This window comes from Hyperolius riggenbachi, chromosome 6 (assembly GCF_040937935.1).
Source record: "Hyperolius riggenbachi isolate aHypRig1 chromosome 6, aHypRig1.pri, whole genome shotgun sequence".
Classification (NCBI taxonomy): Eukaryota; Metazoa; Chordata; class Amphibia; order Anura; family Hyperoliidae; genus Hyperolius; species Hyperolius riggenbachi.
The window spans coordinates 247,235,530-247,254,516 of NC_090651.1; the positions used below are offsets into that span (position 1 = coordinate 247,235,530).

Below are 18,987 nucleotides of genomic sequence, written 5' to 3' on the forward strand. Positions count from 1 at the left end.
GGATACTTCCATAAATCAAATGAACATTTTCTGACAGTTCCTGGTGTTTATATTTATGGCGGTGCCCATAAACTTGTTAAAGAGAACCCGAGGTGTGTTTAAAGAATGTTATCTGCATACAGAGGCTAGATCTGCCTATACAGCCAAGCCTCTGTTGCTATCCCAAACCCCACTAAGGTCCCCCTGCACTCTGCAATCCCTCATAAATCACAGCCAGGCTGTGTTTACATCTGTAGTGTCAGTCTCAGCTGCTTCCCCGCCTCCTGCATAGCTCCGGTCCCTGCCCCAGTCCCTTCCCTCCAATCAGCAGGGAGGGAAGGGATGCAGGCGGGGACTGGAGTTCTGCAGGAGGCAGGGAGAGCAGCAGACTGACACTATAGAGATAAACACAGCCAGCTCTGACAAGCTGTTTGTCAGCAGCATGGCTGTGATTTATGAGGGATTGCAGAGTGCAGGGGGACCTTAGGGGGGTTTGGGATAGCAACAGAGGCTGGGCTGTATAGGCAGATCCAGCCTTTGTATGCAGATAATAATCTTCAAACCCACCTCGGGTTCTCTTTAATGTTTCCTGTCGATTCCAGGCAGATGCAATCACACTGATCTCCAGAAATGTAATACAGATTGATCTTACCCTATCCACTGTGTCTGTAACCAGACACCATAAGGTCACGAGCCTGTGTGCGAGCATCTGAGTAATGTCTTCAGAGGGCTTATATACACAGCCAGACAGCCAGAACAAATCAGGATGGTCTACTCAGCTGAGTGAGTTAGCATATCAGCAGTGGGGGGTAGTCTCTACAAGGCTCATGCATACCAATCAGGATTGTAGAGCGAACAGACTGTTAAAAGTTACACATAAGGCACTAGGTAATAAGTGTGAAACAAGTAAATGCCATAATTACAAATCACAGTAGTGAAAATCACTATATGCAACTCAGCAATTGAGACTGCTTTGCCTGTAACTTTGTGCATTAAATCATCAGAACATTGCTGCAGACTGAGACAGATGTTTTTTATGAACCCTAGGGAGCAGGGACAGTGTACAATCTCCAAAGTTTGTATAATTCCCTACCTGTGTGGTGGGTTCGTGCAGTCATTAGAACAATGGTGCAGAGAGCAGACAGTTTTATTTTACAGACCCTTAATTTTTATGGGACTCATCAATTTGCTGCCTGGAGTGCCGCTCTGAAATAATTGCCTCTGGTAGGGTCATGGTAGATCCAGCAGTGACGCACTCCTAGGAGTTCTGATTCACCATGAGCTTGCTGAGCAATCTGCAATTTATTTTGCCTATTAGCCAGGGACAGTTGTAACAATGGGAGACTGACTAGAGACATTTTACTGTGGGCAATTCATTAAGCAGAATATGTATAAGTTTGATAACAAGCAATTTTGTGAATCAGGATATAGAAACCCCAACTAGAATTAATTCTCTGTTTGATCTTACAATCCTAAACAATGCAGAGCTTATTCCAAAATGTTACGAGAAAATGAGAGAGAGCCCAATATAGTGCATTATGTACTGGATTGATGTGGGAGATGAGAGGCAAGTATGTAAAGTTATACTCACAAACATGGGTTACCACTAAGGAAACCACTGAAAATGCAGGTGGGGAGATTAGACCCACTCAGGATTAAGAAGTCGCTCTCTGTAGTTCTGGAAACAAGGGGTTAACACCCTTCTACCATGGGTGGACTCAAACAATGTGGAATTGAACAGAGGCGCCCAAAAGATAAAAGTAGCTAAAACTTAAAAAAAAAACACAGGGTAGGCAGTGGTGGACTTCACCACGCAGACCCCAAAACAGGTTGATATATCAACAAGCAAATATATTTCTATATACACAAAAGAGTTAAGGCAATGCATTTTGCAGGTGTGGCCCCGCTTCATCGTGCAATAGGGGATGGAGCATACAGCAACAATCAGAGGCGCTAGGCTGAGACATAGACAGTTGTTGCTGTATGCTCCATCCCCTATTGACTGACGAAGCTGGGCCTCACCTGCGAAACGCATTGCCTTGACCCTTTGGGGTGTATATATAAATAGATTTGCTTGTTGATATAATATCAACCGGTTTTTGTGTCTGTTTGGAGGGGGTGAGTCACCACTGCCTCCCCCGTTTAGGGCTCTTTCACATTAGGGCAGATTTTCTGCGTTTCAACGCAAGGGATAAAGTTTGCGTTACCCAAGGTGAAATGAAAGTCCATAGACTTTCATTTTAGCTTTCACATATAACGCAGCCTTTTTGTGCGTTGCGTTACACTGCACCCAGGCGCAGTTTTTCGGCCAACGCTAGCTTTATGCGTTACAATGTTAGTCAATGTAAAACGCACACTATGCGCGTTTTTAATCCGTTAACGCAGGCAATCAGTCCCAGAATGCAACAGAGGAACAATGTAGAAAGTTGAAAACTAAAAGAAAAAAAAATTACCTGCGTTTTCCTATGTCCTGTAACGCATTGAAAACGGATTAAAAACGCACACTCACTGCAGTGCAACGCATATCAAAACGCATTAAAAAGCATACAACAAAACGTATGCTTTGAGCGTTCTCCAACGCAAGCTCTGATGTGAAAGAGCCCTTAGCTTTTTATTAAGTTTTAGCTACTTTTATCCTTTTGGGGCCTCTGTTTATTTCCATATTATTCGAAATGTTGTAAGAAATAATGATCTCTCTTTTAAAGCAAATGTAAATTGAAAAAAATAGTCTGATACTCACCTGTATACAGGGAAGGCTCTGGAACCTATAGAGCCTTCCCTGTTCTGTTGTTCCAGCGCTGTCACCTCCATTCAGATTTGCCGCCTCCATGTGTCCTCGGAAGGCTTTGGAAACACTCGTGTCCTGTCTCGTGCTTCCGAGACAGGTGGCTCCGTACGTAGGGATATGGGTTTTGCCATATTTATTTCCTTTACAATATCAGTTGTCTAGCAGTGTTGCTGATTAGTGGTCTAGGAGATCTCATGAAGCATGTGATAAGTTTAGTCATGTGATAGATATGTATCAGGTGATAGATCTATCAAACAAACAAATCAAACAGCTTCTCCATGAGTTCTCCTAGACATAACCATCACTACAGCTGATCTTTCTGGCTTCAGTGGTGTCTGAATCACACACCTGAAACAATCATGCAGCTAATCTTGTCAGATTTTTGTCAGAAACATCTGATGATCTGCATGCTTGTACAGGGTCTATGGCAGAGACCTCATTCACAGTGGTGGGTCGTGGGTTAACCGCTTTGTAACCTGGTGTCTGCACTGGAATGCACCACCTAACAAATGTTCACAGCATGGTGGGAGCGCTGTTGGAAAATGGGCTGCGATATTGTAACATTGCATGCACAAACATGTACAGTGAAGCATACATTTCATTGACTGTGTGCTTTACTGTATGCAATGCAACATGGCTGTAACGTGTCGTACAACTTTTTCGCTCTGTTGGGTTGCTTTCCTGTTATACAGAGATCACAATGCAATGTCCCACTCTGAACGTGACCTAAAAGCATTAGAGCCACAGGATCAGCAGAACAGCTAGGAAAGTTGTATTGCTTAACAAGTAATAGATATGTCAGTCGTCTTCAAATCCCATGTATAGATAAATGTATTTAGGTGTTCATGGAATCCATTTTGCATTATCCTATATAATAAAATCTAAGTGTCCCTGCGTCATCCTGTCCCTGTGTCCGTGCGTTTGCGCTACTGCACATGTGCAGCACGGACAGCCATTGGGACAGGAGGACGGGGCCAGAGAGCCTGGCAGATGGGTGCGCGCGTGGTGCGTGACAGAACTCTAGAGCCTGTTTTTAAACGGGCTTAGGTCAACTAGTTCATAATAATTAATTTACACTTGTACACACTAAAATGCCTTTCATGATGAACACACATCGCTTATTTGGGGTCTGTAAAAACAGCAGAATGTTTGTGTCCTTTCTGGAAAAAACGTATTTTTATAGTTAAGACAGCAAGATGTGTAGAATACTTTCCTAAAGATACGTTTAACTCAAGTTTATGGCACACTGCAGCTAATACACAGTTTTCAGCCACTATCAGTGCTAATGCACTTAAGCTAAAGTTTCGGTGTGTTCAAAATGTCTTAAAATTATGTTCTGATCAATAATGGAACATGATTATATTACTGGTTTAGCTTTGTTTTAAATTCCTAGCATGTAACCCACATTAGTCTCTAGCTCGTATTCCACAGGAATTGGAATCAGTGAATACAACTAAGGGCCCTTTCACTAGAGGCGCTTTGCTGAGCGTTTTGCGATTGATTAGCGGTTTTTAAAAATCGCTCCCATTTGCTTTCATGAAAATTGCGTAAAAATCGACACGATTTTCACGTACGTAATTTTTACCACGATTTTAATGAAAGTGAATGGGAGCGATTTTAAAACACGCTAATCAATCGCAAAACGCTCAGAAAAGCGCTTCTAGTGTGAATGGGCCCTTACGCCCCTTAGGGCCCATTCACACTAAAATCGCTTTTCTGAGCGTTTTGTGATTGATTTGTGTTTTTTAGAGCTGAAAACTATATATTTTTTTAACATTGGAATTAATACAGCTAGTTTACTATCAGTATAATCTTAGAGATCAAGCTTATACTGTGCATACAGGAGGTGATATGCCAGCATTATGAAAACAGACTGAAATCAGTGCAAAAATATATATTTCTTTATTGATAAGGTCTCCATTTGTGATATACATATACTACTGATTTAAAGCAGAAAGAGCAAAGCAAAATAGATACCCAAAAATGTGTTCCAATAACAGATATAATTGGAGCAATCTTTTGGCAAGATATCAAGGTATCTCATGTTTCAAATGGCCTCTGACATGACAGTAAGAAACTGTATAACTATGCTTCATAACATAGGTTTTTATTATTCTAGGTTCTCACCAATGGTGTTTATCTACCTGTGTACAGTTCTTCCCTCAATCATTGTGGCAGAACTCCAACTTTTTGAAACAAGAGTTAAACTTAGCAACAGCACACATTATGAGTGTATGGATTATGTACGTATTCAGTAACTGCATGCTCTGTAAATCATATTGCATTTAAGGGGTTTTTGAAAGCAATACATCAATGCTATAATAGAAAGGATCATTTCTGTAAAAATGGTATTATATTTTCGTAAGGTGAAGTTAAAAAGGAACTCTCTGTGAAATGATAATTATAATAATACAATTTAAAGTGGAATGAAACCCAGCATTTCTACTTTGCTCTAATAGATTATTTACAGCATATTATATACAACCAGCATTTTTTTTATTACTAGAACTGCATTCAAAGAGTTAACACAGGCTTTAGAAGCTTCCCTGCCAGGAGAGCTAGCCGCTTCCGAACTTTAGATAATGTTATCTTGTGTTTAATTGTATCAAGTGAGAAATGTAAACAAAGCCTTCTCTCACTCTGCCAGGCCCCCTGAACAAAGTCAGACAAGCATAAATGCTTTCTGATGCTTTCTGATTAAGTTAGAGGATGAATAAAGCAGTTATAAATAAAATGCAAAGTCAGCTCTCAGAGTAGAATAAGGGCCTGATTCACAAAGCGGTGCAAACTTTTTCGCGGACTTTTGCGCGCGCAAAAGTCCGAGATCGCGCGAATCGCGGCACTTTGCGCGCGCAAAAGTCCGCGAAAAAGTTTGCACGGCTTTGTGAATCAGGCCCTAAGTGTACTTTAGGAACATAGAATTTCTAAATTAATAATAATACTTATGCACAAAAGCAAATATGCTAACCGTATGGCATATAAAAAGTAGGAAAACATGTTTTATTGAATATTATGTCAGGGTTTTATACCGCTTTAATCTATAGGGCAGTTTTAGCAGTACATTTATTATCTAGACAATTAAAGAGAACCTAAAGGGGCATCTAAAAAGTAAAAAAAAAAAACATACTACCTAGTCCACACTGCCTCCTGGATCAATCTGCGCCGATCCGCGCCGCTCTCCGCGGCCCCATCCATCCTCCACAGCTGGTGTAACCAGCGGAGGAAATCTAAGATGGCTGTGACCTGGAGGTCGCCATCCTCCTCCATCGCCTTTAGCCTCTGCATCCGATCCAGTAACTGCAGGAGTTGGGGACTTAATGCGCATGCGCGGCTAAGCCATACGTGCTCCCGTGAGGTTTGCACCGCCCACGAGAGCGCAACGGGGTAGTGTGCTTGGCTGGACTGCGACTTGCCAAATTACTTGTCTTTATTGGCTGTAGGTGGCAGGTGAGGGAGCGATCAGGCCGAAGGAGGCTGGAGGAAGCCCCAGGTATGTATAAAATGTTTTTATTCCTTGTGCTCAGGTTCACTTTAATTACATTTTGTTTCATGGTGGATTGAGATCTCTCTGCCATGAAACACAGTTCTAAGCTGCTCTGTTGTGGTTGAAGTATTGGTAGAGTTTATATACAAAACCTCAGGTGTATCCACAACAACACAGAACAACAACCCCCAGAAATGGTTCAGCAAAGTCTGAGTGCTCCAGTAGTCATAGTGTAGATGGCCACTGACCATAGATAGACTGGAGGCAGTAGTCTATACCTTTTGACAGCCCTAGCACCCATTTGCTGAATGTGCTGATCAATGTCAGGGCACCATACATATCTTTGAGCCACCAATGTCATTTGACCTTTTTACTAATGATAGATGTCCTTCATGAAGTATATTTATCACTAGACTGCAACTTATTTTGGAATAATACCATGGATAACCCATGCTAGATATCCTTTATTTAGTGTATTGTTAGAGAAGTATGGGACCAAAGTATGGTCATCTGTGTACTTCCAGCTTTTAAGAATTTCCTCATAAACTCAATCAGGCATGGGGAAATGTAACTAGCTGGCAATTGTCTCATTGAACGTGCATATGTTGACATTCACTTAAAGCAAATCGTAGTAGCATTAGAAAAGAGTGTCATATTTAGTTATATAGCCTTATTTATAAGAATGCATCAGACTGTCACTGTCACAGTTGTAGTTTCAAATTCACACTCTGGGCCATATGCAGCTCACTTTTTCTTGTGAGTTTTCTCTAAGCAGATCATTTTTCATCTTCAATTTAAAATAACTTTTTAGCATTTTGCAATGGAAAAAGTACCAAAACATAGGTGAAAAAGTATTGTCAAAATTATTTTGAGTACCGTAATTTCCGCCGTATAAGATGCTCCGGAATATAAGACGCACCAAGGTTTAAAGGGCAAAAGCCAGGGGAAAAAAATACTAAACCTGGTGTGTCCATGTTCCAGGCGAGTGCTGTAATCACAGCGCAGGAGATTTGGGCGCACACTAAGAAACTTCAGCGCCGTCAGAAGATGGCGCAGAAGTTACATTTTAAAACACTAAAGTTCGGCCTCCAGCAATAGCTGGAAGCCGAAGTATATCATTCCCCACTATCCACGTGGACCTAGAGGGGGAATAATAATTAACGTCACAGAGACTTGTGTAGCAGCAGGATAAGCCATATACCGGCTGTATCCTGCGCCCAAGTCTCCCGGCGCTGATTACATCTGTACGCGTTCCAGTAGCCTCTTGTACATGTTCTCTCCCAGATAGTGTCCTCCTGTGTCCCCCATGTGTACTTTGTATCCCCATTTGTCCTCATGTGTGCTCCTGTGACCCCACATGTAGCCTCCTGTGTCCCCCATGTGTCCTTCTGTGCCCCCCATGTCTCCCCATGTATCCCTTACAGGGGCAAATCCAGGATTTTCAAGGGGGGGGTTTCCTGAAAGCGGCATGTGGGCGTGGCCAAAACATGATGTGTGTGGAGCCAAATACTAGCAGTTTCTAGGTTAAATTGCACCCAGGGCGAGGGCGTAAAATGTGCCCCAATGTGGAGACAGGTATAGGTGCCCACAGTATAGGTAGCCAGCCGAGTATAGGTAGCCCATATAGTTGCCCCCAGTATAGGTTAGATAGGTATATGGCTCCAGTATAGGTTAGATAGGTATATGGCTCCAGTATAGGTTAGATAGGTATATGGCTCCAGTATAGGTTAGATAGGTATATGCCCCCCAGTATAGATTAGATATGTATATGTCCCCCAGTATAGGTTAGATAGATATATGCCCCAGTATAGATTAGCTAGGTATATGCCTCAGTATAGATTAGATAGGTATATGCCTCCAGTATAGGTTAGATAGGTATGTGGCTCCAGTATAGGTTAGATAGGTATATGCCCCAGTATAGATTAGCTAGGTATATGCCCCTCAGTATAGCTTAGATAGGTATATGCCCCAGTATAGGTTAGATAGGTATATGTCCCCCAGTATAGGTTAGATAGGTATATGCCCCAGTATAGATTAGCTAGGTATATGCCACAGTATAGATTAGATAGGTATATGCCTCCAGTATAGGTTAGATAGGTATATGGCTCCAGTATAGGTTAGATAGGTATATGTCCCCTAGTATAGGTTAGATAGGTATATGTCCCCTAGTATAGGTTAGATAGGTATATTCCCCCCAGTATAGATAAGATAGGTATATGCCCCCCAGTATAGGTTAGATAGGTATATGCCCCAGTATAGATTAGCTAGGTATATGCCCCAGTATAGGTTAGATAGGTATATGCCCCAGTATAGATTAGCTAGGTATATGCCCCTCAGTATAGCTTAGATAGGTATATGCCCCAGTATAAGTTAGATAGGTATATGCCCCCTGGTATAGATTAGATAGGTATATGCCCCCCAGTATAGATTAGATAGGTATATGCCCCTCAGTATAGCTTAGATAGGTATATGTCCCAGTACAGGTTTGATAGGTATATTCCCCAGCATAGGTTAGATAGGTATATGCCCCAGTACAGGTTTGATAGGTATATTCCCCAGCATAGGTTAGATAGGTATATGCCCCAGTATAGGTTAGATAGGTAGGCGGGGGGAGGGGGAGAGAGGAGTTTCCACTTACCTGCCTTCATCCTGCACGCAGCTTCTATCTTCTGCTTGTCCCAGCGCGCGTCGCATTGGTAAGAGCTCCCCCTGTGATGACATGCGGTACGTCATCACAGGGGGCGCTGTTACCATAGCGACAGACGCCGGGACAGGAAGTACATGGAAGCCGCGCAGGATCCAGGCACCGTAAGTGTAAAGTCTTCTCTCCCCGCAGCTCTGCCTTACGCCCGCCGCCAGCAGCAACCGAGGCCCCCGCAGCGCCGCACACATATCCTTCTGGTCGCGGGGGTGTGGGGGGGGGGGTGTTCCAGACACCCAGAATACCCCCTTCGGTGCGCCAGTGCCTTTTGTGTCTCCCATGGGTCCTCCTGCATTCCCCATGGGTTCTCCTGTGTCCTCTTCTGATTGCCCCCCTTCCCAGTGTGCCTTCCTCCCTCCCCCCTTGAGTCTCCTGCCCCCCCCCCCCCCTTGCAACTTACCTTCGGGGTAGCTATAAACTGAAAAACATACAAAAAGGGAGCGCTCCGTAGTGCATTAACGTTATTTATTCCTCAGACACGCAAAGTATAAAAAACACTTACTAGAACACAATAGAATATAGACATATCAAGGGCAAAGCCCGATCAGACAATCATGGACACTTGACAAAGGCGTGGATACGCCGAAATGCGTCGTGGAGTCACTGCACACGGGCATCAGAGGGAAAGCACCATTGTCCATTACCATCTGGGACACCCATCCACTGCAGGCCACAGAGGAGGAACAGGTAGCCACCCATGATTGTCTGATCGGGCTTTGCCCTTGATATGTCTATAGTCTATTGTGTTCTAGTAAGTGTTTTTTATACTTTGCGTGTCTGAGGAATAAATAACGTTAATGCACTACGGAGCGCTCCCTTTTTGTATGTTTTTCAGTTTATAGCTATCCCTTCAGCCAGGACTAAGGAGCTGCTAGTGTTTGCAGCATATTCCCAGTCAAGTCTGGTGTGATTAGCGCAAGATTGCACATCAATTAACTTACCTTCGGCATGTTCCCGTGCTGATCCCAGACCATTGCGCTGCCCCCACGCTAGCCTTCTCTCCCTCCCCCTTGTGTCTCCGCACCCCCCCCCCACCCGGGTGATGTAGTCAGTAGTGGCAGGCGGCAGCTTATCTTCGCAATGTTCCTGCAATGACTGCAGACATCCATCTGCCCTGCACTTCTTGCTCTAGCGAGCGACTTAAACTGATGATGCACAGGTGGGGACACCGGGCCGGCGGCTGCGTACAGAGATTCTGCGTGGGGCATGTCGGCTATGGGGGGGGCTGGAGGAAGCCCCGGGTAAGTATATCATGGGGCAGCCCAATTTTGCTTCATGCTTCCTTTAAAGTGAACCTGAGGTGAAAATAAACTGATGAGATAAACAATGGTATCTATCTTCCTACTCCTAAATAACCTTTTTTAGATATCCCACAGTTTTAATTTATGGTTAAAAATCCTAAAAAGTAGATTGCATTTTTTTAAAAGTAACACAGCTTAGTTATTAATATGCTTGGCTCTGTACACACACAAGTCCTTTTCATCATATCATGTTACCTCAGGTACATGTTAAACTTAATGTTATAATTATTAAGAAAAAGTAATAATGACCAATGCTGCAGCTGTGCAACAGCTGTTGCAATTTTTTTTCTTTATGGAGCAGAATTGCAACCAATAGCTAATGAGCAGGTACAACTGGAAATTTTCTTCCATAAACAAAAATGATTAAATCTTTTTGAAGCAAATGCTCTTGCTACTTCATTCTCTTCTGGAAGCACATTGGACTTTTACCAATCTATACATAGATGCATTTCAATCCAAAATCTATTCTTCAAATCTTCTGACTTAATTGCTGTTCAACTGATTTAAGGTATAAGGGGCTACTGAGGCCCCTATTCAATTAACTTTTTATTCTGCGTTTTCTCCTAGGAGATATTTTTTTTTATCTTCTCTTTAAAATAACTTTAAGCACTTTGCAATTTTGAAAAAGTACCAAAACTTAGCTGAAAATGTGCTATATAAATTATTTTGAGCATTTTCTTGCTTGCTGGTTGTTTAAAAGGTATATTATTGACAAGGTGTGAAAATATCGCCTAGGGGGGATAGGTTAATTGCATATGGGCCTGGGAGGCTTCTTCATTATCAAGAGTTTCATGCATAATCGCCAAAAACTGGCATTTACACAATCTTATTTATTACATTATGTTCATTAAAATTTATCTTTAACCAGTCGCCACATTTGCAGCAATATATCTGCGCCCCATGGGAAGACAGTTCCTGGTCCAGGGGTGTAAATACTCGTCTTTAACTTCTAATGCGTTGCGTGTGGATGCGAGCACCCGCAACCTCCCCCCACAGGCAGAGTTGTAGTTTGATAATCAGTGAATGGGAAAATGGTTCCCATCCACCGATCAGTGTGTCTGTGATCAATGATCACCAGCATCAATGAGATGCTGGTAGTGATTGATAAACATGAAAGGAAAAGCACACACACTAAACTTCCTGTGTACTGTTCACAGAACACAGGACTAAACGGGGGAAGGGGGATATCTAGTGGCAAGATAGTATAGATTATATAAAATAGTATAGATTATATAAAATAAAAATACATTAATTCCCCATTAAAATTATCCTCCTACCTCCTTCACTCTTCCATATTTACCAAAGAAAAACATTTGTATAAAAAATTGCATTTCAAAAAATACATAAATAGTTACCTCAGGGACTTAACTTTTTTTTAATACAGTGGTGTGAAAAACTATTTGCCCCCTTCCTGATTTCTTATTCTTTTGCATGTTTGTCACACTTAAATGTTTCTGCTCATCAAAAACCGTTAACTATTAGTCAAAGATAGCATAATTGAACACAAAATGCAGTTTTAAATGATGTTTTTTATTATTTAGTGAGAAAAAAAACTCAAAACCTACATGGCCCTGTGTGAAAAAGAAATTGCCCCCTGAACCTAATAACTGGTTGGGCCACCCTTAGCAGCAATAACTGCAATCAAGCGTTTGCGATAACTTGCAACAAATCTTTTACAGCGCTCTGGAGGAATTTTGGCCCACTCATCTTTGCAGAATTATTGTAATTCAGCTTTATTTGAGGGTTTTCTAGCATGAACCGCCTTTTTAAGGTCATGCCACAACATCTTAATAGGATTCAGGTCAGGACTTTGACTAGGCCTCTCCAAAGTCTTCATTTTGTTTTTCTTCAGCCATTCACAGGTGAATTTGCTGGTGTGTTTTGGGTCATTGTCCTGCTGCAGCACTCAAGATCGCTTCAGCTTGAGTTGACGAACAGATGGCTGGACATTCTCCTTCAGGATTTTTTGGCAGACAGTAGAATTCTTGGTTCCATCTATCACAGCATGCCTTCCAGGTCCTGAAGCAGCAAAACAACCCCAGACCATCACACTACCACCACCATATTTTACTATTGGTATGATGTTCTTCTGCTGAAATGCTGTGTTACTTCTACACCAGATGTAATGGGACACACACCTTCCAAAAAGTTCAACTTTTGTCTCGTCGGTCCACAAGGTATTTTCCCAAAAGTCTTGGCAATCATTGAGATGTTTTTTTAGCAAAATTGAGACGAGCCTTAATGTTCTTTTTGCTTAAAAGTGGTTTGCGCCTTGCATATCTTCCATGCAGGCCGTTTTTGCCCAGTCTCTTTCTTATGGTGGAGTCGTGAACACTGACCTTAATTGAGGCAAGTGAGGCCTGCAGTTCTTTAGATGTTGTTCTGGGGTCTTTTGTGGCCTCTCGGATGAGTTTTCTCTGCGCTCTTGGGGTAATTTTGGTCGGCCGGCCACTCCTGGGAAGGTTCATCACTGTTCCATGTGTTTGCCATTTGTGGATAATGGCTCTCACTGTGGTTTGCTGGAGTCCCAAAGCTTTAGAAATGGCTTTATAACCTTTAACAGACTGATAGATTTCAATTACAGTACTTTTGTTCTCATTTGTTCCTGAATTTCTTTGGATCTTGGCATGATGTCTAGCTTTTGAGGTGCTTTTGGTCTACTTCGCTGTGTCAGATAGCTCCTATTTAAGTGATTTCTTGATTGAAACAGGTGTGGCAGTAATCAGGCCTGGGGGTGACTACAGAAATTAAACTCAGGTGTAATAAACCACCTTTAAGTTATTTTTTAACAAGGGGGGGCAATCACTTTTTCACACAGGGCTGTGTAGATTTGGAGTTTTTTTTTCTTACTAAATAATAAAAATCATCATTTAAAACTGCATTTTGTGTTCAATTGGGTTATCTTTAACTAATAGTTAACGGTTTTTGATGAGCAGAAACATTTAAGTGGGACAAACATGCAAAAGAATAAGAAATCAGGAAGGGGGCAAATAGTTTTTCACACCACTGTATGTATGTCATGGGGGTTTATTACTATTATTTTTGCAAATAAGGATTTGTAATTAGTGACAGACTCAAAACTGAAATAATGCACCTTTATTTCCAAATAAAATATTGTTGCCATACATTTTACTAGGGACATATTTTAAACGTTTATAATAACCGGGATTAATGGGCAAATAAAATGTGTGGGTTTTATCCACAGAAACATGTTTTACTTTAAAATGGTAACGTCTGAAATCTGAGAAATAATGATTTTTTTGTAAATGTAAAATGCCTTAAGAATAAAATAATTTTTAGCAAAACATACCACCCAAAGAAAGCCTAATTGGTGGCGGAAAAAAACATTGTAAAAAAAACAACATGTAAAAAAGATACATATGGCGAATGAATGGATGTAGCACTGAAAGGTGAAAATTGCTCAGGTCCATAAGGGGAAAAAAATAAAACCCTCAGTGGTGAAGTGGTTCATCTTTTAGCTGTGATGAAAGACTTCAGAGACAGCCACTCTTGCACAATTGTTACTATTTTTTTTTGACTAACTATGACTAACGGCAGGGGAGCAGAGAGCATTGCTGTATCCTGTAATGTCCTTGGTGTAGTCTACAGATGTTAGGCCACTTGTGTTTACTAGAGACTATCTAAAGCAGGGGTCCCCAAACGTTTTGGGTCGAGGGCCAGGTCAACATACTTCGGATAGAATGGTGTAGAAGTCTTTGCGGGCCAGACAGTGAAGCATACCCAGGTGACAACCTGCAGTTCAATTGGACAACAGTGTAACCTGATGTGGAATTTGATTGGAAACCAGGGAATTACTGCTTTCTGGCGTCATTCTATATGCGGACCCAAATATTTAAAGATGTAGCTGACGGCATCTATAATATATTTTGTGTGTGGGGGTGCCGGTAAAAAAGCCTCAGGGGGCCACATTCGGCCCGCGGGCCTTATGGTGGCCATACATAGTACAATTTTTTCATACAAGCTTACCATTTCTATGTAGTATAAGGGTAAATTGAGTGAATATACAGAAAGGATAATTTAGGCAGTTCCCTTATTTTATATAGAAATGGTAAGATAGTACCATGTATGGCCACCTTGAGTTTGATCTAAAGGCTAGAGCGCAAAGTAAGCTTTAGCATGTATGTCAGGCTTTGCAAGCTAAAACAGCAGTACTATAAATGACAGAAACATTCTATATCAGAAGAGCTGTAATGCAATAATGATGAGCACAAAACAGAACTTTATTAAATGCCTAACCACAGTGAGCCAACTCTAAGGATAATATGACAGAAATGCTTAAAAAAATATTCAAGTGTATACCGATATAACTAATGGAAAAGCAAGCAATACAACTGCTATCATACTCTGAAACATAGTGAGGCCTGCGCTTGTTGCACATTTTTTTATCCAATCAATAACTGCTGGTTTAATCTCTCCTAGGGCTACACCGAATATGCACATTTCTTGCAAGGTTTGGAGGAGACTGTAATCTTAGTCCTGGTAATAGGACGATGGTTGATGCCAAAGGGCGGCCTGACCAGGGACCAGCTCAGTCAACTTCTTCTGACCTACCTTGCATTAGGGGCGGACATACTTGATGTGTTACAGCTAATCAAGGAGACCAAAATAAACACCAATCGGAATGTAACAATTGTGGGCCTGTGTCTCTTCAGCTGGGCAATCTTGCAGTTCACAATTGTTCTTACACAGACAGCATCACCATCGTCTCAGAAAACAAGTGTCACAGAGGAGTCTCTGACCACATCGGCCACAAAAATACTCAGACCATGCTGTGATACCGAGATATGGAGTGTCATCATCACGGTTGGAATGCAAGATGGGCCATTTCTTTTATATCGAGTTTACTTGGCGACAGCAGAGGGTGTATTTAACGAGTCTATGACTTTCTTCATTTGTAAAAACACTTTGACTGTCATAATTCAAATGTACAGGGTTGTTGTTAATCTGTACCAGAAAAAACGTGATAGAAAAATAGCTCTGAAATCTTATATAGATACCGGGATAAGTCAGACTGACATGTCAGTTACGTAATTGAAAGAAATAGTTCAAACATGTTACCTTCATTTTCTCAGCTAAATCAAACCTAAACTAATCTTTCCCGATCTCATCTCCTCCATGTTCTACATGCCTAAATAAAATTGTTAAACCACTGGTGGTCACCGCCTACTCACTTTGCTGGACACTGAATTTTATCTGTGTCATGGGAGCTATCATTTGCCATCCTGCAAATTCCTAAATCACTTTCTCTACATCCACATTGTTTCTAGTGTAAATATTTCATTTCTTCCTCCAAGTGTCTCTACGGTTATGGTAATCACATTGGTATGTACAATGGTATGTACATTGAGGTGATTGGACAGTGTATGAAGCATCTAGTAATAAAAAGGCATTAAGAGTTCAGGCAGACAATGACACTGAAGCGATACATTTTTTTTATAATGAATTGTATGTGTACAGTGGCGTAGCTAGACATAATGGGGCCCCATAGCAAAATTTTCATTGGGACATCATATTTAGGCACTCTTGAGCAATGCCGCCTGCACCTACCCTATGAATATGAGTTGATTGGGTAATTTACATTCTCATGCAATGCACACTGTGTATAGTCCATAAGCTCTGAGACAAAGTCAGAAGGTGGAGCAATAAAGCAAAGTTAGTAGTGAATGCATCAAGTACCATCTGGGCCCCCTCTTCTCCAGGGCCCCATAGCAGCTGCTATGGATATTGCTACGCCCCTGTATGTGTAGTATGGATAATTAATAGAACATTAATAGCAAAAAAAAAATAGTCTCATATTTATTTTCAGATATATAGACTTTTTTATAACATTTCATAATTCTGTCATGACTCATATTTACAATTACAAACAACACTCTGCATTCTAAACTATAAAACAAGCAGAGCTAATGGCCCTTTCAACTACCCTGCAGTAAAAAGCTTATCCAAATCTGTCTCTGACTGTTTCCTTGATGTACAAGTGCTCTAAAAACAGCACGGTAGTGACCCAAGTTGGGTCAGAAAGTTTAGAGAAACTCTTTTGCATACATAACAACTGAAGTTTCTTAACTCTTCCTGTGCTGGAAACAATATTACAATCATTTATTTGCTAGTAATGCTCTATTTCTTAGCTGTACTACACATACAATTCATTATAGAATACGTTTATTTTCGCTTGAGTGTTACTTTAACCACTTGCCAACCACCCACAGCCGATGGGTGGCGGCAAAGTGGCCGCCGAAAGGATCGCAATACGCCCATGGGCATTGCGTCCTTTCGGCATGCCGGGGGAGCGATCGCGTCACTGGTGATGCGCGCTTCCCCCAGAACTGGCTCCGCCCACCTGCGACGACAACCCACCGGCCGTTCGGAAGCGCCGGCGGGTTGTTAACCCCACGATCACCGCATACAAAGTGTATTATACAGGCTGCCTCCTGCCCTGGTGGTCCCAGTGTCCGAGGGACCACCAGGGCAGGCTGCAGCCACCCTAGTCTGCACCAAACACACTGATCCTGTCCCCCCCTTCCCTCTGATCGCCCACAGCGCCCCTCAGACCCCCCCTGCCCACCCCCTAGACCACTGTTTGCACCCAATCACTCCCCTAATCACCAATCAATCACTCCCTGTCACTATCTGTCAACGCTATTTTTTTAATTTTAGGTCCTAACTGCCCCCTGGGGGCTCCTGATCACCCCCCCACCCCAAAGATTCTCCCGAGCCCCCCCCCCCCTGTGTACTGTATGCTGCATCTATCCCCCTGTAATAACCCACTGATCACCTGTCAATCACCTGTCAATCACCCATCAATCACCCCCTGTCACTGCCACCCATCAATCAGCCCCTAACCTGCCCCTTGCAGGCAATCTGATCACCCACCCACACCATCAGATTGCCCACAAACCCGCCGTCAGATCACCTCCCAAGTGCATTGTTTACATCTGTTCTCTCCTCTAAACACCCACTAATTACCCATCAATCACCCATTAATCACCCCCTATCACCACCTGTCACTGTTACCCATCAGATTAGACCCTAATCTGCCCCTTTGCGGGCACCCAGTCAACCGCCCACACGCTCAGATTGCCCTCAGATCCCCCCTTATCAATTTGCCAGTGCATTATTTACATCTGTTCTTCCCTGTAATAACCCACTGATTACCTGTCAATCACCCTCTGTCACCCCCTGTCACTGCCACCCATCAATCAGCCTCTAACCTGCCCCTTGCGGGCAATCTGATCATGCACCCACAACATCAGATCGCCTGCAAACCCGCTGTCAGATCACCTCCCAAGTGCATTGTTTAGATCTGTTCTCTTTTCTAAACACCCAGTAATTACCCATCAATCACCCTCTATCACCACCTGTCACTGTTACCCATCAGATTAGACCCTAATCTGCCCCTTGCGAGCACCCAATCAACCACCCACACGCTCAGATTGCCCTCAGACCCCCCCTCTTATTAATTTGCCAGTGCATTATTTACATCTGTTCTTCCCTGTAATAACCCACTGATCACCTGTCAATCACCTGTCAATCACCCATCAATCACCCCCTGTCACTGCCACCCATCAATCAGCCCCTAACCTGCCCCTTGCAGGCAATCTGATCACCCACACCATCAGATCGCCTGCAAACCCGCCGTCAGATCACCTCCCAAGTGCATTGTTTACATCTGTTCTCTCCTCTAAACACCCACTAATTACCCATCAATCACCCATCAATAACCCCCTGTCACCACCTGTCACTGCTACCCATCAGATCAGACCCCTATCTGCCCTTAGGGCACCCAATCACCCACCCACACCCTCAGAACGCCCTCAGACCCCAGCCCTGATCACCTTGCCAGTGCATTGCTTGCATCTATTCCCCCCTCTAATCACACCTTGAGACACCCATCAATCACCTCCTGTCACCACCTGTCACCCCCTAGCACACCTACTCATCAGATCAGGCCCTAATTTGCCCCGTGTGGGCTCATGATCACTCGGCCAAACCCTCAGATCCCCCTCAGACCCCCTTCCGATCACCTCCCCAGTGCATTGATTGCATCTATTTTCCCCTCTAATCATCCCCTGAGACACCCATCAATCACCTCCTGTCACCCCCCTAGCACTACTATCCATCAGATCAGGCCCAATACAACCTGTCATCTAAGAGGCCACCCTGCTTATGACCGGTTCCACAAAATTCGCCCCCTCATAGACCACCTGTCATCAACATTTACAGATGTGTATACCCCTGAACAGTCATTTTGAGGCATGTGGTTTCCAGACTACTCCTCACGGTTTTGGGCCCCTAAAATGCCAGGGCAGTATAGGTACTCCACAAGTGACCCCATTTTAGAAAAAAAGACACCCCAAGGTATTCTGTTAGGTGTATGACGAGTTCATAGAAGATTTTATTTTTTGTCAAAAGTTAGCGGAAATTGATTTTTATTGTTTTTTTCACAAAGTGTCATTTTCCACTAACTAGTGACAAAAAATAAAATCTTCTATGAACTCACCATACACCTAACGGAATACCTTAGGGTGTCTTCTTTCTAAAATGGGGTCACTTGTGGGGTTCCTATACTGCCCTGGCATTTTAGGGGCCCTAAACCGTGAGTAGTCTAGAAACCAAATGCCTCAAAATGACCCATGAATAGAACGTTGGGCCCCTTAGCGCACCTAGGCTGCAAAAAAGTGTCACACATGTGGTATCGCCGTACTCAGGAGAA

General features: G+C 42.8%; 1 protein-coding gene and 1 long non-coding RNA gene across 3 annotated transcripts in view; one reads left to right on the plus strand and one right to left on the minus strand.

The window, feature by feature from the left end:
- LOC137521429 (transmembrane protein 26-like) overlaps positions 1-15,397 on the plus strand; it is a 36,704-nt gene extending 21,307 nt beyond the window's left edge. For both annotated transcript variants that reach the window (XM_068240664.1, XM_068240665.1), the window contains 2 exons: positions 4,887-5,010; positions 14,694-15,397. In XM_068240664.1, the coding sequence (XP_068096765.1) occupies positions 4,887-5,010; positions 14,694-15,305 (736 nt within the window). In that variant the 3' untranslated portion in view covers positions 15,306-15,397. The remainder of the gene's footprint in view (positions 1-4,886; positions 5,011-14,693) is intronic.
- The window catches only part of LOC137521430 (uncharacterized), a 73,457-nt gene that overhangs the window by 1,104 nt on the left and 53,366 nt on the right, over positions 1-18,987 (minus strand). The gene's annotated exons all lie outside the window — the stretch shown is intronic.